Genomic DNA, 17,650 nt, shown 5'->3' with positions numbered 1-17,650 from the left:
TCTTGTTAATTAGTACCCTTTGGTCTTTGATTTTGTTGGGCTACCTTTTTTCACCTTGAGAGTGCAATCCAGCTCACCTATTGTCACTTGCATTGGACTTCCTTCCATGAAAGAGTGGCCCCTAACTGTCTTCACTTGAGTGAAGCCCATCTTTACTGAGAGAGAATGTCGAGAAGGTGAAGCTAAGAGCTTTCGCTGTCAAGTGTGGTGGAAAATAGCCATTGTCTGAGTGCTTCCATCACATCACTAGACGCTGGACATTCAGATACCCAGAAATGCCATTCAAGTGACACATCAGACATTTTGGAAACACTTCAATTTGCAAATGGCAGCCATTTAGTGGAAGTGAAAGCTATGCATGCCCACACACACGGGCAAATCAAAACTGAGATGAGAAAACTGAACTACACCGAGTTCTAATTTGCAGAAGCCCCCCATATTCACACAAAAGTAAAGCTAAATTATCCTATAATGTAATATGAATTTACATTGACAGTTTTCACCACATCCTTCTTTAAGGCACAGTGAAATGGACTCTTTACATAACTAAATAAAAAAAGTAATCAGTTTTCTATTTCCCCAGCTCACAACACAGCTCTGTTTGGTATAAAAAAAGACTCATTTGTAGTGATGAAAACACAGATAATTAACACAATTATTCCTAAAAGAAATTGTTTATTGTAAAGATTCTTAGCTTGTAAAACTTTACGGTTTCTGGTTCAATCTCACCTTTTTTCCAGACACAGCAGGCAGCCATTAGTGAAAAGCATCTAATAACCAATGCACACAACCTGATAATGGAGCACTGAGCAGCTAAAGAGACTTTATAAGGTGATTAATATGTCAGTGCTGTGTTGTGCCCTAAAGGTGCAAATAAATAAATGACGGAAGCTGAAGAAAATAACACATTTACAGCCATAACTGGATGTACAGTAATTCTTTCTGATGCAAGACATCATCAAAACAGGTTATTTTTAGGTGCAAACAGATGAAGATAAAGCTCTTTGATTGGATAGGAGGTGCAAAGGGCAGGATTTCCAAAAATACTCTGGATGTCTTAACTGTGTAGATTTTATGCTCATATCCTCTGCTGCAGGATGCTTAACGGTGTTGAATCTGTTCAATTAATTTAAGAGAGAGACAGGAAACCAGATACTGAAGTCCTAATGCTAGTAGCAAATGTGTCCTGTTTTCTTTCAAAAGGCTCGTTAAAGAATAGCAGACTCAATCTCTAATTTTAGAGAAATTGTTCAGCTTAAAAAATTAAAAAATAAAAAACATCACCAAAGCCTTTACCTGAGTGTGAGATGGTGCAAGACCCTTTCGTCCATAGACTCCAATCAGTGCATTCTTCTGTACCGAAATGTTGAACTTGAGGAAGCGCGGTTCCTCCATGTTGATTTGAGAGCGCCAGAACACACCTGGAGGAATGCTCTGACCCACTCGCTTCCCTATGTCCACCTGCCCGGTATCAACGGAGTTGTTTTCCGGATGAAGCACCCCGTTCCTTCCTGGAAGAGAGAAACACACCCCAGCCCATATTATGTAAGGTGTTCGGTGTAGCCACAGCAGAGTTAATGCTACCGCTCAAAAGTTTTCGAACAACCCAATAAAATAGTATAAATACACAAATCAAAAAAGCAATAATTACAATGAAAGTTTAAGTCACTGAAAAGTAAAACATAATTTCAAAAATGAGTTTAATAAGAGTCATCTGAGTTTAACAAAAGCAGACATATTAAGGGATAAAGAAAAGGATTAACTAACGGCTTCCTCACAACAATGGAAATAAGTCTTGAAAGTTAATGCAAACAGCTCCTATAGGTACCTCAACTTTTAATGATTACTTGCACAACCTCTGGGTCTGTACAAAGCCAGTTTCAGAACAGACTTTGTTACTACACCTTCTGATTATTAGGACCATCATGTACCGCAGGAACTCATACAACATACCGCTATCAATATGGTGTGTGAAAAAATAAAAAAAATAAAAAGGCCCGCAACAAAGGAAGACTAACTGGTTGGTCAGAGCTTCGTTCTACAGCAGGATAATGACCCAAAATATCCGAGGAGGAAAAGTGGACGATGATGGAAAGGGGCAGCACAGTCCCCAGATTTAAACCCTATCGAGCTGGTTTGGATTAACTGGACACACTGAGATGTTAAACTTTGCGAGTTCCAGTAACAACTGGAAAAACTGAGTTTTTTTGTTTTTTTTTTTAACCATTCGACCAGCAGTGTAAATGAGTCATCGCAGAGTCTTCAGATATCTTTTCATTTTTCATTTATCTTGCTTTCCGGTATGGAATCATTGTTTTATTCAAGCACAGAGACATAACAGTCATATCTTTTCCAAATGAATTGGGACTGAGCAAGGCAACATTAAAAGTAATGGTTCCCCGTAGTCCATGATGCACTGCTCACCAACAAAATGACCAGATATAATTGCCCTTTTATAAGACTCTAACAGGCAGAGTCTTCCATTTTTACTTTGGTCCCGGTGACTCATAGAGTAAGCCTTCATATCAGATAAGGTCTAAATGGAATCTGTCACATATACTGAGCACTACCTAGCCAGACCAATAACAGCAAATCAAAACAATTTGGCGAATGATGTCTTTAAACTGTGCCCTCAGAGTGGCAAAGATGGAGAAATGGTAGGTTTAAATATGACTCATACTCAGATGAAAAACTGTAGCTTGCGAGGTGCTATTATAATAATACATTTTATTGTTAAGAAGAAAAAGCTGTGAAGCATTTTTAAGCCCTTACCATCTAAGGCTCTGCAGAGGGAGGAATGCGGCCGGATGATACAGTTGCATACCTTCACCCCTTCTTCTGTTCACACGCATTATAGAACGTGGACATAGACATACTGTAGCTGTGACCATATCTGTTTGTGGCAGACCTCAGTTATTTGCATGCTTCAGTATTGTGCGTGTAATGAGGCCATTGCCTGTCACTTTAGCTTCAGTCAAAGTGAAGACTGGAAGCCAAGTTTACCTCTGGGGAGAATAATAGCTGACTATTGATTCCCTTTAAACAGTCCAAAACCTGTCTCATGCTATCTTAATTAGCAGTGCTTATGAGGATTTAAATCTAGTTGAGTTTAAACAACTGAGCTTTTGCTTGGCCTACTCAACTCAATTATTGTTTTCATGGTCATGCATTCTAAATACTGTGTGTGCTTAGAGATTAATTTAGTGGCTTTTGCTGTAAAGGTGAGCTGCAATGGCCCGCCTGCTTGTTGATGAATACACAATGGTCCAAGATTATGATTAGGGAGTACAAAAGCTGTCTGGAATCAGTTAATTAATATTCAGAAGGTGAAAGATCTCAATAAATTTTAAATTCTGGGCATTGAGCTGAATGTAAAAGCCAAATGTTTTGCCGCTGCAATTTGTCTTTATTGCCATTTGGACCTTTCCTTGATTTAATTTGTTTGTGTTTTGTTAAAGATCATTCTGTTTTTGTTTTTTTCCCAAAGTTGACATTAAATTTCAAAAGCATCAACTATGGACAGCTTTAACCTCAGATAAACTGAGATCATTTAATTCACTGGCCAACTAATCAACACCCAGCTTTTGCCTTGCTTTCAATTTGTATGTTTATTTTCAAAGGGGGGGGTGGGTGGGTGGTGGGACCCAGAGTATACTTTATATATAAACCAAACTAAAATTCAGTGAGGCCAACAAAAGAATAAACAGTATTAATATTGTGCATTAGATTTCATTCTTATTTCCTCACCATCAGCAGCCAGAGCTGTCCCTACGCTCGACTGAGTGGGCCCTGTTTTCCCAACTCCTCCGTTTTCAAAAGCCGGCTGGTTGTCCAACTCTTGAAGCTGCCAATTGAGGCCGAAAAGGTGCATTGCTGTGAAATACACAAAAAAATAACTGCGTGGGCTTGTAGAAATAGATAAACAAATAAGCAAATAGTGGCACAGAAACAATCAAGCCACTTAAGCACAAAAGACCAGTGGGAGTGCACAATGGTTGAATCCAGTGCGGGCTGAAAACAACAACAGTTTAACTTCCAATATTTTAGTTTAAATTTTGTTTTCAGTGGCTACTCTGCCATGGGTGGCTTTTATGTAAACACAGCACCGATACAGGCCAGACAGAGTCATTTCAATCAATAGTTAGCAACCCTGTTGCTGTGGCATGTTTCCTTGGGGAGCACTGTTCATTAATGCTCCAAAGTGCCTGCACACAAACAGTTACTGTATTTAAGAGAGCAGCAGGCAGAATTTCTATTTTGGCAAAAAGCTTCCACTTCAGACAAGCAAACAAGATACACTGGAAAAGTCTTAACTTCTCCGACTCTAATACAAAGCAGGAAGGACACAGATGCAGCTCTATGTGTTAAAAGACGAAGATGGAGGAACAGGCAAGACACTGAGAGGGACTGATGAAAGTGTAAGACCATGCATTGAGACAGACACTCACAGCAGGAGAGGGAAGTGAGAGGGTAAGATGCTGCAACACTCCTCTAGTTCTCTTACATAACTAAACTGTGACTGGCTTTCATTCAGACAACCTGCTTTATTGTCGCAGTATTGGGTGCAATCAAACTGTTCTTCTTGTTGTTTTGGGAAACTGAGGTACTTCTGTGAGCACAGCGAGAGGGCTAATCTCCTTCAAAGTCACCAGCCAGGAAACATGCTGAGGAAGCATCTTGATTTCCGACCATTTGATCTGCGGGAGGAACTTTTCTCCAACACCCATCGCTCGCTGGGAAGATGGATATCGACTGCAGCAAATAACTTGAGAGGTGGCTGTGGGGCCAGAGAGACTATCAAATGTAAAGGAGACCAAAAGGGAGACGGAAAACTGTATGGACAATATATTAATAGATACTTTGTTAAGAAATCAGGTGCGTGTTTTTTTAAAAGGCTGCTGTTGAAAATACTTGGTATCAGTCGAGCCTGCAGGCACGCAGCACTCGTCCTTGTTCGATCGTATGAACAGGTGCACCGGTGACTTGAATTTCAGTCACATAATGCTGATAACTTTGAGCGATAATGTTTGGGAACCCAGCATATTCAGGCAACACCATGCTGAGAGGCAGAATCTTTTATTGTTGCAGGTGCCGGGGAAACAAATTAGTAGCATCACCTGTAGAAATCGTTTCTGACCGGTTCATCAATAATTTTGACAAGTCTGACTTTTCACAGGGAGCACCTCCTGATGTGAAATCCTGTACGATCTCAGCACACCTGTTCTTCCTCTCCTCCTTTGTTTCTCATGTGCCTATTGCCACACATAATAGTTCCACCTTTTCTGAATATTTTACAATGTAATAATCCCAGTAAGCCTCAGTTCAAATATCACAGGCAGACAAGATCTATTTGATGTCATTTTAATTCCCTAAAACATCCTCATTTATCCCCAACACTAAATGCACAGTCTTCTGTGGTCATATTTTCAGTTTTTAGACCAACGTATTGGCGGCTTTTGCTGAGGAGAGAATCCAAAAGAAACACGGTCTGTTAAGCTGGGCCCCAAATTGCAAGGCTCAGCTGGGGACACGGTGCATTAACCTAAAATGAAACACCCTCTGCCCAGAAAAAAAAGGGGAAAAAAAAGATATTGGTGGACATAATCTTTGAAAAATGATTAAGTGCATAAAAAAGCAGATAAAATAAAAGTTAGCATAACTTTTTTTTTCCCCCATGAGTATTAATTTGTCTTTCCATTAAGTATTTGGGAAAATGAAATTTAAAAAAATCTCACTCACTGGTAGGAGATAGCGTGCTTTATTGAAGGAGACGCTGAATCTCATGCATCCATATTGATCAGCACCTTAACATCCAGAAAGCTTCACAGTCCTGATTAAACTAACAGTTACTTTATTGTGGGGGCAAAAAGCGATTACAGTTTATAAACCCTGATTATCTGCTGGCATTATGGACTGAAATGTTAGAAATGGATGATTTGCTCATAAAAAAAGGATCAACATAATGAAACATTAACACAATGATAGAGTCCAATTAACAGCCATAGAATTCAAAGTCCCCCCCCCCAGGGATCCTGATTCTCTGCAGCAAATATTACTGTATGTGATTCACTCAGAACCACAAATGCAAACATTTCGATGCAGGAAGACTAAAAGCTCTTCATCCTGTGAGGATGATTCATGTCTTTCTGTCAAATTTCAAGACAAACGATTTGGTAGTTGGAGCAAAGCGGTGCCACTTTTGACCAACTGACAAGCTATGGGTCACATGCTGCTAGCATGGCAAAAAAAACCCAAAACTTATTCCCACTTATCAAAAAATAATAAATGAATCTTTATACAAATCTTGACTCAGTTGGCTCCTGGCTGTAGGATATATTTATCACGATAGACGCAGAACCTCTGGGCGCTGCAATCCTGTGCCCAGCATCACCAACCCTCCACCAGAAAGGAAACTGTGTGTGGTGGTGTGCTCCTGTGTGTCAGAGGCACCACAGAATCACCAAGAGCCCTTCCCTCTTTTCTGCTCTCAGCACACTGGGGCCCGAATCCCTACTTACCTCATCAACAAATTGCTTTGAGGTGAATAGCCCTCAATTTATAAATTTGCATAAGTTATTCCTGCAGCCTAGGTCCATTCAATTAATATTTATGGAAGCATGAGAAATTCTCTTCCTGAGAAAGAAGCTGGAAAAGCTAGCTTCTAATCGCTGATGTCAAAATTTGCCCCGTGGAACATCTACATGGACGATGAATAAGAGGCTGAATTTGTAAGTTTGCAACACGCTTGTTTGAGCTCTGACATCCACATCCAATATTCCCCCGGCTACTCTCAGAGCAGATTCCCACACCTTATGATTCCTGCTAGTGTTGTTACCAGACAAATACTGTATTTATAATGTATTACATGCTTCTCTTGTGTATAGGTAAAAAATAAAATAATAAAATTAATTCAAGCAAATTATAGCACTATAATATTCTAACATAAAGCAGTAGAAAACATCTTAAATACTTGTTAAAATATGCAGGTGAAACTATTCTAATGGCTAACATCACCAAAAATAATGAGTCACCTTACCAGAGAGAAAGGGGGGCTAATCTGGAGTCACAGCACGCCAGCAACAACTTGGAGCTCAACAGCCTCAAAATTATTAAATTACAGCTGTTTGATGGTCGAACCTGCCCATACCATCTTTCACAAATGTCCCCAGGGGACTCCTTGAAATAAGCTCTGCAGCTCAGAGTACACCTAAGATGTTCCAGCTCTCTAGGATAGTGTCTCCATCAACCTCAAATGGCTTAGCAATATCTATACCACAACACCAGCCAACACAAGGTTTGTTTTTTGGGTCCTGTGGCAATTTAAGAAAGCTTAGTGTCTCAGGAGCTTCTCCACCACAGGACTCGGCTTTTCTTTTGGGTGGAGGAACCTGCGCAATCCAGTTTTCTCTGGTAGATCTTATAGCTTCGTTAAAACCAAAACTTCCTGCTTTGTTGTGTATATTTTTGTGAAAGCCATCACCTTAAATCAACCAACCTTTGAGGGAATTATATGAATAGCTCAAAATTGATTTTCTCTTTTTGTGACACGAGGTTTCAGTGAATGACTTTCACTCTAAATGAGAAATCTATAAGATACACTTTCACAAAGCAAAAGGTGCACAAAGTAGCTCATGCTTCCTTTTAAAAGATTATTAATATATTTTCAACAGTGTTCTGACATTGAAACACAAATGTAAGCTAAAGGAAGTCTATCATCCACACTTATTTTAAACAGTATAATCAGACATGCTTTGTTTATGGAGTTCAGTTTAAACTCCATTTCTAAAAATCCGCACGCTCTCTCCGCATTCAATCAGAGCATTAAACCTGGGCTTGGTACTGATTGGCCTCCCTATATCTGAACAATCGCTCAAATCCTTCCAATCAGGCCAGTTTGCAGAGCTAGAACACGAAAGCTTCATCTCAGCAGGTTTGCCTCATTTGAATTGCAGGAGCTGCTGTTGTCGGTCAGCCAGGGTCCGATTTCCGTGACTGTTCTGCTGGTGAGGATTTAAGTTTTCAAATGTATTCAGTTAAAAAAAAAAAACCAAACATTTTATCCAAACTGCAGTTGTTTCTGAAAAATCACTGCAAAGGAAATCTTAACCTTAGTTACAGAACAAAACAGAAATTGAATAATATGGTGCAAGAAACACAGTCTATTTTAACATGCTGCAGATGAAGGTGTGCCTGTATTTGTCTTTGAGCTTGCCTTTGTACCAATGGGACTGTGCGAGCTGACAGCAGAAAAGTATTAAAGTATGAGTGCACATTGTCGCTATTTGAGTCATTGCACCTGGCAGGTAAATTGGCGGTGGATGAAAGAGAGAGGAAGTGGTGGAAACACTCTCAGACACCTGAGGCAAGTGGCAGAGGGCTGCATCTGTTTAACTCACGCTCTCCCACATGCGTGCGTGCGCGCGCGCGCGCACACACACACACCGGCACACACATTTCCGCACCAAGCGAGATGAGGCACGCGCTCTGGAGTCAGGCCAAAAATACAATTCCCAAGCATTCGACAGGTCTACAATTAAACGAGTTCCTGATTGTTGGGATGAAAATGTTGTAAATGAATCCAATCTGCTTGAACTGTTAGCAACAACAGCTGAGCAAATGACTGTTTCTGCACATTCTTCCAGTGCAAACTCTGCAGATCTGTTATGAGCAGAAGCTTATAAGAGACAAACAAAAATAGCAACTGATTCCTCTCCACAGAGGCGCAAAGGTAAAATATTTATGTAGACATTCATTTTAATTTTATGATATGAGATCACGAACTACAACCAAGTAACTAAACAGGTAAGTCAATAAAGAGATTATGAATATTGATATTGATATAGCACATTTATGACCTCTCCTCCTAGAGCACTTCCCTCTCTATTTAGCAATAAAACACTGGTTATAGGATCTTCCCAACATCGCCATATTTCTCCTTATACAACTGTGTCACATTTCCCCTGCCTCCAAGCTGGATGAATACTTATATATCCGCTCTGGGAGAAAGGCACAGTGTAAAGATTAAGGGCTTGGATGACAAGGGAGGGCAGGAGGAGAGATGAATCTGTAACAGCTTTATTGCTGTGGTCAAGATTATAAAGGTTAGCAAGAAGTCAGCTCTGACACACGCTGTAAAAAATAAAAAAAAAAAGACAACAACAACAGAGCATTCCAAAGCCTTCTTGGAGGAAATAATGCCCAAAGGAGGGTTAAAAGATGAGCATTAGTTTATCTTCCTGACCGAGATAAAAGCATTTCCTGTTTGACAGAATAAACAAGTTTTAGCTGCAGTACAACAAAGGCTTTGTGGACCAAGGTTAAATTTCAAGAGTTTAAAACGGCTTCCTTTGTTATAGGAGTTTAGCTCCCAAACTTGTTTCATTCTGACGTTGCCATCTGTCCCATTTGAACCTCCCTACATGCCTGCGTTTTAACAGAAACCCCCAAAGATATGAAAGGGCTGTCGGTCTGTGAGATGGGGATCAGAAGTGTGAGGATGATGCACACCCCCCCCTGTCAAGGGGAAACAAGTAGGAATGTCTTGCTGGAAACTGTACTGATGGCATGTCTGCATATCTGACTGAGAGCTTAGTCAGATATTGAATCATATCATGTCGTCTGCAACTGCTGCAAAAAGGAGAAGGCAGTAAAACAGAAACACTGCTGGCGGAGATCAAACTTCATTGAGATTAAGAGGCACGCCATCTCCATTCACACTAGGCAGCATGCGTCTCATTTGTTCCATTTGACCGAATGGCTTGTCCAAAGGTTGTCAAATGTCAACGCAGATGACAGAGTCATGTTTTCTCTCCTTACAGTAGAAAGACATGCATTGCTTTTGGCACAAAAACTATTGGTTTTCATGTAATCGGGTGACAAGTAATGTCAGGCAATAACAGAAAGTATGCAGTGGCAAAGCTGGGAGGGGGGGGTGTGTAATTTAGTCTAGCTAGATGGATGGTTAATTTCAAATTTACAAATATGGGAACAGTTGGCATCTAACAGTGTAAATGTGTGCATGATAAACATTGTATGGTTCCAAAAAATATTGTCAGTCAAGACTGAATTTTCTCTTAATTGCTATTTCAGAGAATCAGGGGGGAAATCTTGCTTTTAGACCTCACTGAAGATATTCAACCCTGAGTAACGCTGTAATATGAGCAGTTTAAAGATTAAAGTTTCACCTGCTGAGCTTCTTCCAAACAGGATCAACAGCAAAACCTTGTGCGTACACGAGTGTGAGGAGGATAAGCTTGGAAGACAATTGTATTTAAAAAGCTAATATAGTGTGAGCGGCAGCACGGTGGCACGGTGGTTAGCAGTGTTGCCTCACAGCAAGAAGGTCCTGGGGTTGAATCTGCCATCTAGCTGAGACCTTTCTGTGTTGGGTTTCCATGTGTTCACGTGGGTTTTCTACAGGTACTCCGGTTTCCTCCCACAGTCCAAAGACATGCAGTTATTCGGGTTAGATTAATGGTGATTCTAAATTGGCCGTAGGTGTGTTAGCCCTGTGACAGGCTGGCGATCTGTTTAGGGTGTACCCTGCCTCTCACCCTATGGCAGCAAGGATAGGCTTCAATCCCCCCACGACCCTGAAAAAGATGACTGGAAGAAAATTGATGGATGAAATATAGTCCGAGTGCACCCTTGAAACGATGAGACTTGCACATTTTATAGAGAAAATGCATGGTAAAAAAGAGAAAAGAGGTATGTCTCTATCTATCTGGATACTTGAGCTTCTATATTTCAGTTCATGAATACATTAAAATGAATGCTTTAAAAAGAAGGGGTGTAACACAACTGAAAGTGAGACCAAATCTGTGACACAAATGTCCACTGTCTCATGCCGTGGTTCCATCTTCCCGTTTTCTTCTTCTCACCTGACCCAACCGCTTGCTACCACTGTTATGGCTGTCTGTATGGAGCTATCATTACATTAATAATTGAGACATAACAGGACACTGAAAAGATGCTGTCAAAAAATGTGGCAGCTAAGGTAATGTTTATAAACAGAGAGACAGAAACAGGATTAGGCTAAGTGACAGACACATCGGGAGGATTAAGTGACAGCAGAGTAATAGAAGTATTACATCAGTACTTAAGCTACTCGTTGCTGTTATGTTAGCCAAGTTTTTTGGTGAAATACACACTTCAAGGTATATTCTGTTTAACTACATATATTTCAAGGACACATTTTGTGCTAAAAACACATTTAAATTGTGAAATAGCTTTGGTGTGTAAAGATACCTTAGCAAAGCTTTAATTAGCCATGTATTCATGAAGCATTTGCTAGTTAGTGTGGAACTGTTTGAAGATCTCTTAGTTTGTTTTTTTCAGTTTATATTTGGTTCATGACCAAATCACCATGTCTGTCATTAAAAAGTTTATTTTCCTGCATTTATAAAATTCTCCTTCTACTTTATTTTCAACCTAAAAACACCAAGAAATAACCTTTGTTCCCAAAAACTATATATTCTTTAACACACACACACACACACACACACAAAAAATGCAAACTGAGTTATAAACAGAGCTGTACATTTGGAGAATTGTTACACCAGAATGTAATTGTGCATTTTTAAACAACCTTTCTGATTTAAGAATGCAGTGTACTAATCTTAGCCTTACCTATGCAGTAGCAGAGAATGATGGACAGCACCACAGCTATGCCTACAGCGATCAGGGCGGTGCACTTCCAGGAGCAATGTTTGGGGGACTTCTTAAACTTGAAAGCCCCTCTGGACAGGCTGTTTCTGGGCAAAGGGCGCGCAGGTGTGGAGTAAACAGTCCCCGTTGCCATGGTGTACCCAGGGGCTGCTGCGCCAAAGAAAGGTGTCGTTCCTGTGCCCGTTTTAAAAAGAAAGTGCCTGTAAAAAAAGAAAAAAAAAATAAAGAAAAATAAAACAGCATTAAAGTCAGTCAGTGGTCCTAACTCTTCCTCAGCTACTATGTGTCCAACTTTGTCAAAATGTTCTTTTACTGAGTAACAGATCCCAGTTCGCTACTGGTTTTGTGTCTAATGGGTCCCCAGCAGTCATATGCAATTCCAAATTAAACTTAAATAGTTAAATACCTAAAGAATCACCAGAATTCAATATGCCCAGCAATACTACAACTCCCACGTGGATCACACAACAGGAGGAACTGGGTTATAATCTACTATCCTGTATAATCCTGACATTGGAAAAGGTGAACAAGAAGTGCCTCATAAAAACAATCATCTCCCACTTGCCCTTTTACAACTGGGCCTTTGCTAATAGCCCATTATACCTGGGGTAATTAAGAGGGTTTAATCAAATGCACTACGGAGTGATCGTCCTATTAACTTTTAAACCCCACGTGAAAAGCTCTTAAGTAAATGAATTAAGCCTTGTTGCCACTCTTGCCACTACTTAGAGATTAATACCTAAATGCCTTCAGGCTTATGTGGACAGCCAGGGAAATTGGACAGATTGACCATGCATTGAAAATGTTCTTCCAATCCTCAACTGTATAATCTTATTGAAATGTCAATTTTTTTGTTAAAATAAAGAAGAAAAAAATAGAGTTAAAATAAATATAAGGAATATGATTACATGTCTTCTTACACCAGCATTGTAAACTCCAAATGGAAGGCACCCTGTGTAGTTTAGTAGTTCAGAAACTGCTGAGCTGAATAGCACGATTTTTCTCTTTATGAACACTTTATGTGTACTCATGCATGAAGGACACACACACACACACACACACCTGTATCAAACCAAATTACACCTGAAGATATCTGTGCAGTACTACCACCTAATATCAACTGGAACTAGAACATCTTGTGCTTAAAGTGCAATAAAATTGCAAGAAAAAAAATTGCATAAAAGAGGACAAGACAAAAACAATACTAAAACACTAAAACAATAAAAAACAAACATCTAAACTAATATAGCAATAAAATGCAGGCTCACAAACAAACAATTACTTACATAAGACAAAAAAAATATTGTTATTTAAATGCCACTTCTAGCAAATGTGCTAAATTAGTCAAATTTCACAGACCAAGGGCAAGAGAATGCACAGATTTGCTTTCTTACTCTCACATTCTGCTAAAAGTCCTACACAATGTTTTCCACAAGTCGTGTTTTTTAATGTGTTATGTAGATTCTCCTGGAGGAGGGGGTTGCCGTGGTAACCGCTAATTTAAACACACCAATAAACCGATAAACCAGTGTTTGCTCATCAATTATTTGTGCAGCATCTGTGAAGTCTCAAATGTAAGTTTTGTAAAGGCTGTTTTAATCCTGACTGTGATTCCGTACTAAAGAGCTTGAGAACGGCTAATTGAGCGAAAAATCTGAAGTCAAGCAGTTAAGACTGAAAATCCATGTCGTAACACTTACTAATAATAATCAGACTTTCACTGATTATATAATATGAGCACTGGGCTGCATGGTTCAGGGAAGCTCTGAATGCACCTAAAATTATTCTTTCACCACTGGCTTTATTATTTTGTTCAAACTGAATATTACTCTCTATGTAAAGTTAATTAGCGGCGTACAGTTTTTTACAGATGCGACAGGAAGACGCATCATAAACCGTCACCATAATACAGTGCTTCTATTTCAGCACTGCCACTTAGATTTCAGGTTTCTTGCATCTCCTGCGAGCATATCTCTAAGGTAAAACATCCACTGATCAATTCTCGACTGAAAGAACAAATGTCAGATTTGTTTCGTCTGGCTCCTCGATGCCTCAATTGACACGTGCCATTACGATCAGACAGGGATTCCATTTAAAGGTTATGGGGTTTCACCAATGGAATGACAATGCAACGGGCATCGGCAACCATGTTCAGACTGCTCAGTCTGGAACAATCTGTACTGTAGCTGCGGCAGAGTCTATAATATGCAGTTGGGTATGAATTGAGGTCAAAAATTGCACAACGTCAGAGGCGGCAGACGTGTAGTCAGACACACAGGCAAACAGACACGGCTATCGGGGGAGTTAAGTGTAAGTGGATGCAATCTGATGAGGTAGACAGAAAGAGACATGGACTTGTGGCTTTGTGTATGTGTATGTGTATGTGTATGTATATGTGTGTGCTGAAAGGGTAGACGGTAGATGAAAGGTACATGATATGGAGACAGTTTTGCCTCTAAATAAATCCTATGAAATCTGTGGGGTCCTTTATTCGTGCAATGCTATGAGCGCATTATATTCCCATTCTCAACAAAGAGACATCAGTTATACGGCAGCACTACAGTTGACACTAAAAACAAACACAAAAAGTAACATTTTGCAACTATTAAAAGCAAAAAAAATGGTACTGCTATTTAAAATGTTTATTTGAATAACTGACTGAACAATGCAAATCTACATAAACACATCTGCCACGCCATTAAAACCACCTGCTTAGTAGTGTGCAAGTCTGCGTGGTGGTGCTGCCAAAAACAGCTCTGATCCATCAAAGCGTTGACACCACAAGACATCTTAAGAGGTCTTGCGAAAACTGGAACCAAGACCTTAGCAGCAGATCCTTTAAGTCCTGTAAGTCGCAAGATGGGGCTTCCGTAGATCTGACTTGTTTTTCCAACAAAATCCACAGATGCTCAATCGGATTGAGATCTTGTGAATTTGGAGGTCGGGTCAACCCCCCTTCAAAATCTCTGTCACGTTCCTCAAACTGTTTCTGAGCAAATTTTACTGTGTTGCAGGGAACATTATCCTGCTGATAATGGTCACTGCTGTCAGTAAATACTGCTGCCAGTGGACACCAGCACTGCCTGCACTGGCCTGTCTTCTTCTCAAAGTACAAACCTTGCAGCCATCTCTCCTCTAGGCAAAAAACTGGCATGCACACTCCATGGTGCCAACTGAAGGTACTTTGAAAAAGAGAGACACACTGTGTGTTTTGACAACTTTCTATCATAGCCATCATTACAGTTTTCTGTAGTTTGTGCTACAACTGCTTTTTGTGTGTGTGTGTGTGTGTGTAAATCACTGCAGGCTTCCTGGAGCAGTTTCACCATGTGTGCCTCCATAGACAACCTTTGGTAGTTACTAACCACTACATGCCAGAAATCCTAACAAGACTTGCTGTTTTTGAGATGCTCTGACTCAGTTTTCTTGGCATCACAAATTAGCCCTTGTCAAAATTCAGAGATCTTCAGACTTGCCCATTTTTGCCTCCTTCCAACATATCAGCTTGAAGAACTGTTCGTTCGCTGCCCAATATATCCAGCCCCTGACAGATGTCATTGTAAGGAGATAATCAGTGTTATTCACTTCACCTGTCAGTGGTTTTAGTGTTGAGGCTAATCAGTGTATAATTACCAGGAACATATGGCACATCCATTAGCGGTTTAAAACTAGAAAACCAGGTATATTCCCATCAATTAAATCCCTTTTTTGCTTTGTACTTGAGAATGTAGGGTCAATCTGAAAGCTGTTACAACGAGTGTGCACGACCCTTACCAAAACTAATTCTTATATCGGACATTTATTGAATTTGGCGTTTTCAGTAATTCTAGTGCTGATGGTTTTCATGTTTGCCCCCACTTTTCTCTAAAGAGCAGACTGAAGGGGTCTAAAGATGAAATGCTGTTGGACATGATTAACAAACAGCGGACCAGTGTAAATGTCTGCGGCTATAGACACTGGATGACCGGCTGTAATTGATTACAGCCAGTGTGATGCAACAAGGCACATTACTATGCTAATCCAGCCAGCCCCAGTGATAGCAATGTGGTGTGTTGTGAGTGAGCAAGAGGGAAAAGAGACAATCAAGAGAGTGTGAGACTGAAAGGGATAGAGAGCGGGTGAATGGCTGTGTGTCAGTGTGATCGCAATGTGTTTGTGTGCACGCCTGTCTGTCCCATTGAGATGCCTGAAAACACAAAAGCAGCAGCCAGCCTGGTCTCCTCTGCTCTCACAACATTGCTTGTCATCATGATGGCATTTGAAAAAATCCTCATAGAGGACAAAAGACTAAACAGCGAGTGGGTGGATTTGTCTACGGCTAACCTCCAGCTGTCGGGGTGAGAGAGCACACTAGAAACAATGTAAATCGAAGCCCTCAGAATATGTAATCTGCCCATTAGCCGCTTTCGGTGTTAGCATTAGCATTTCAAGGTGAGAGCTGGAATAATCAGGCTGCTTTCAATACGGCCAAAAAAACAAGACTACAGATGCAGGTTGGCATTGCATTGACTTGTTTTCACACTTGCTGCCATTATGGCCTCTCCTCCGGATTAGCACCTGCCCTCTCAACACTGAGTGTGCAGGCAAGTGCTAATCTGTTAAAGCTAGCTCTGCACTGTGAATGTACTTTTGCGTCACCAATGTGATCAGCGTGGTTCCACCTTGAGTTACTCTCAACAGACAGTACATGGATTTTATCATATTTAGTGAGTCTGAATAGGTTTGATAGCTCAGCTTTTACATATATAATAATATGGTTTTCAGAGTCTAACTCTAGGTCTGAGACAGTTTGCATGTTTCCCAATTCTGACACACAGGTTAAATTTATAACATATTCTTTAGATGTGTCTAGTTTTCTGTAGTGTAACACTGTTCATGTTTTACAAAAAAAATAAAAAATCTGGAAAAGATGCACTACATGTTGCCAGCAGCAGCACCAGGAGCACCAGCAGCAGTTGTTTATAGACTAGTCTAAAATGAAGGCTAGAGGGAAATAATGCAGAACCCTGTAACCACCACAGAAATGTGCTTGGCACTAACGATGTTGGCAAAATAAATAAAAAAGCAAAACATGCAGAAAAAGTAAAAAAAAAAAATAAATATCTTGAGGATTACTACTTTGTCTACACCAGCATCCACTTTGGCAGGTAACCAGCCAGCGCTGCAAGCTCCTTTCTCTTCCAAAGGGCTAGTTGGCTGGTGTCTTACACATGACTAATCAGTCCTGGTGCAATCATGACACAGCAGCTATTGTACAAGGGGAAAAAAAAAGTTCCCTTTCTCCTTTGTTATCTGAAGCATGACTGTCTGAGTCATGATTTACATGTGCGTCCCACACAAACAACTCTGCATGCACACTCATAAACCAAATCCTTCTTGAATTACTTCTGCAGTTCTTTTTAACCCCCTCGAGAACAATTCTAGCCCAATTTTCATCAGGAAAATGTAGTATCCGAGGGACACTGTAGCACATGATGATTTTAGAGCTGAGACATAATTTGATTTCACCAAAGGACTCCCATGACACATGAATCCAATGAGGATTGACAGTACATTTATAACTGCAACGTGTGGCTAGGCTGGCCTTCAAAGGAATCATTCTGAAATGTCATAACGACTTTTCTACTTGAATCTCGTTGAAACGAGGTGCAAAAAAAAAAGGAAAGAAAATGCTGAAACGTGCTCTAAAGGACATATGGGACAGCAGACACCTTCCTGTATTTTATTCAGTGGAACACGTATAGAGCTTATAGCTTACACCATGAAGGCATCTAAATTACTGATACTTTATCACCCAAATGATTAAGCACTGCTCAAGAATAATTACTCCAGATGTGCGCTGGTCTCTTAAGAGACATGACAGTTCATTTTACAATGAAATTCAATTGAATATTACTAATTGAAAATGTCACACAAAAAAGTGAAGCCAAGTAATGAGTAAGGGAAACCTGGGGGGAGGGGGGGTTATTAAAGGTACTCCACA

The 17,650-nt window shown here is 40.2% G+C and overlaps 1 protein-coding gene across 1 annotated transcript in view; it reads right to left on the bottom strand.

The window, feature by feature from the left end:
• The window catches only part of si:dkey-237h12.3 (teneurin-3), a 122,722-nt gene that overhangs the window by 55,232 nt on the left and 49,840 nt on the right, over positions 1–17,650 (bottom strand). Inside the window, exons 4-6 of the mRNA XM_030738766.1 lie at positions 11,629–11,867; positions 3,748–3,873; positions 1,297–1,511 (exon numbers count right to left, since the gene is read on the bottom strand). Of these exons, the coding sequence (XP_030594626.1) occupies positions 1,297–1,511; positions 3,748–3,873; positions 11,629–11,867 (580 nt within the window). The remainder of the gene's footprint in view (positions 1–1,296; positions 1,512–3,747; positions 3,874–11,628; positions 11,868–17,650) is intronic.

The sequence above is a fragment of the Archocentrus centrarchus genome, chromosome 10 (assembly GCF_007364275.1).
Source record: "Archocentrus centrarchus isolate MPI-CPG fArcCen1 chromosome 10, fArcCen1, whole genome shotgun sequence".
NCBI lineage: Eukaryota > Metazoa > Chordata > Actinopteri > Cichliformes > Cichlidae > Archocentrus > Archocentrus centrarchus.
This window is presented reverse-complemented; position numbering and strand designations above follow the sequence as displayed.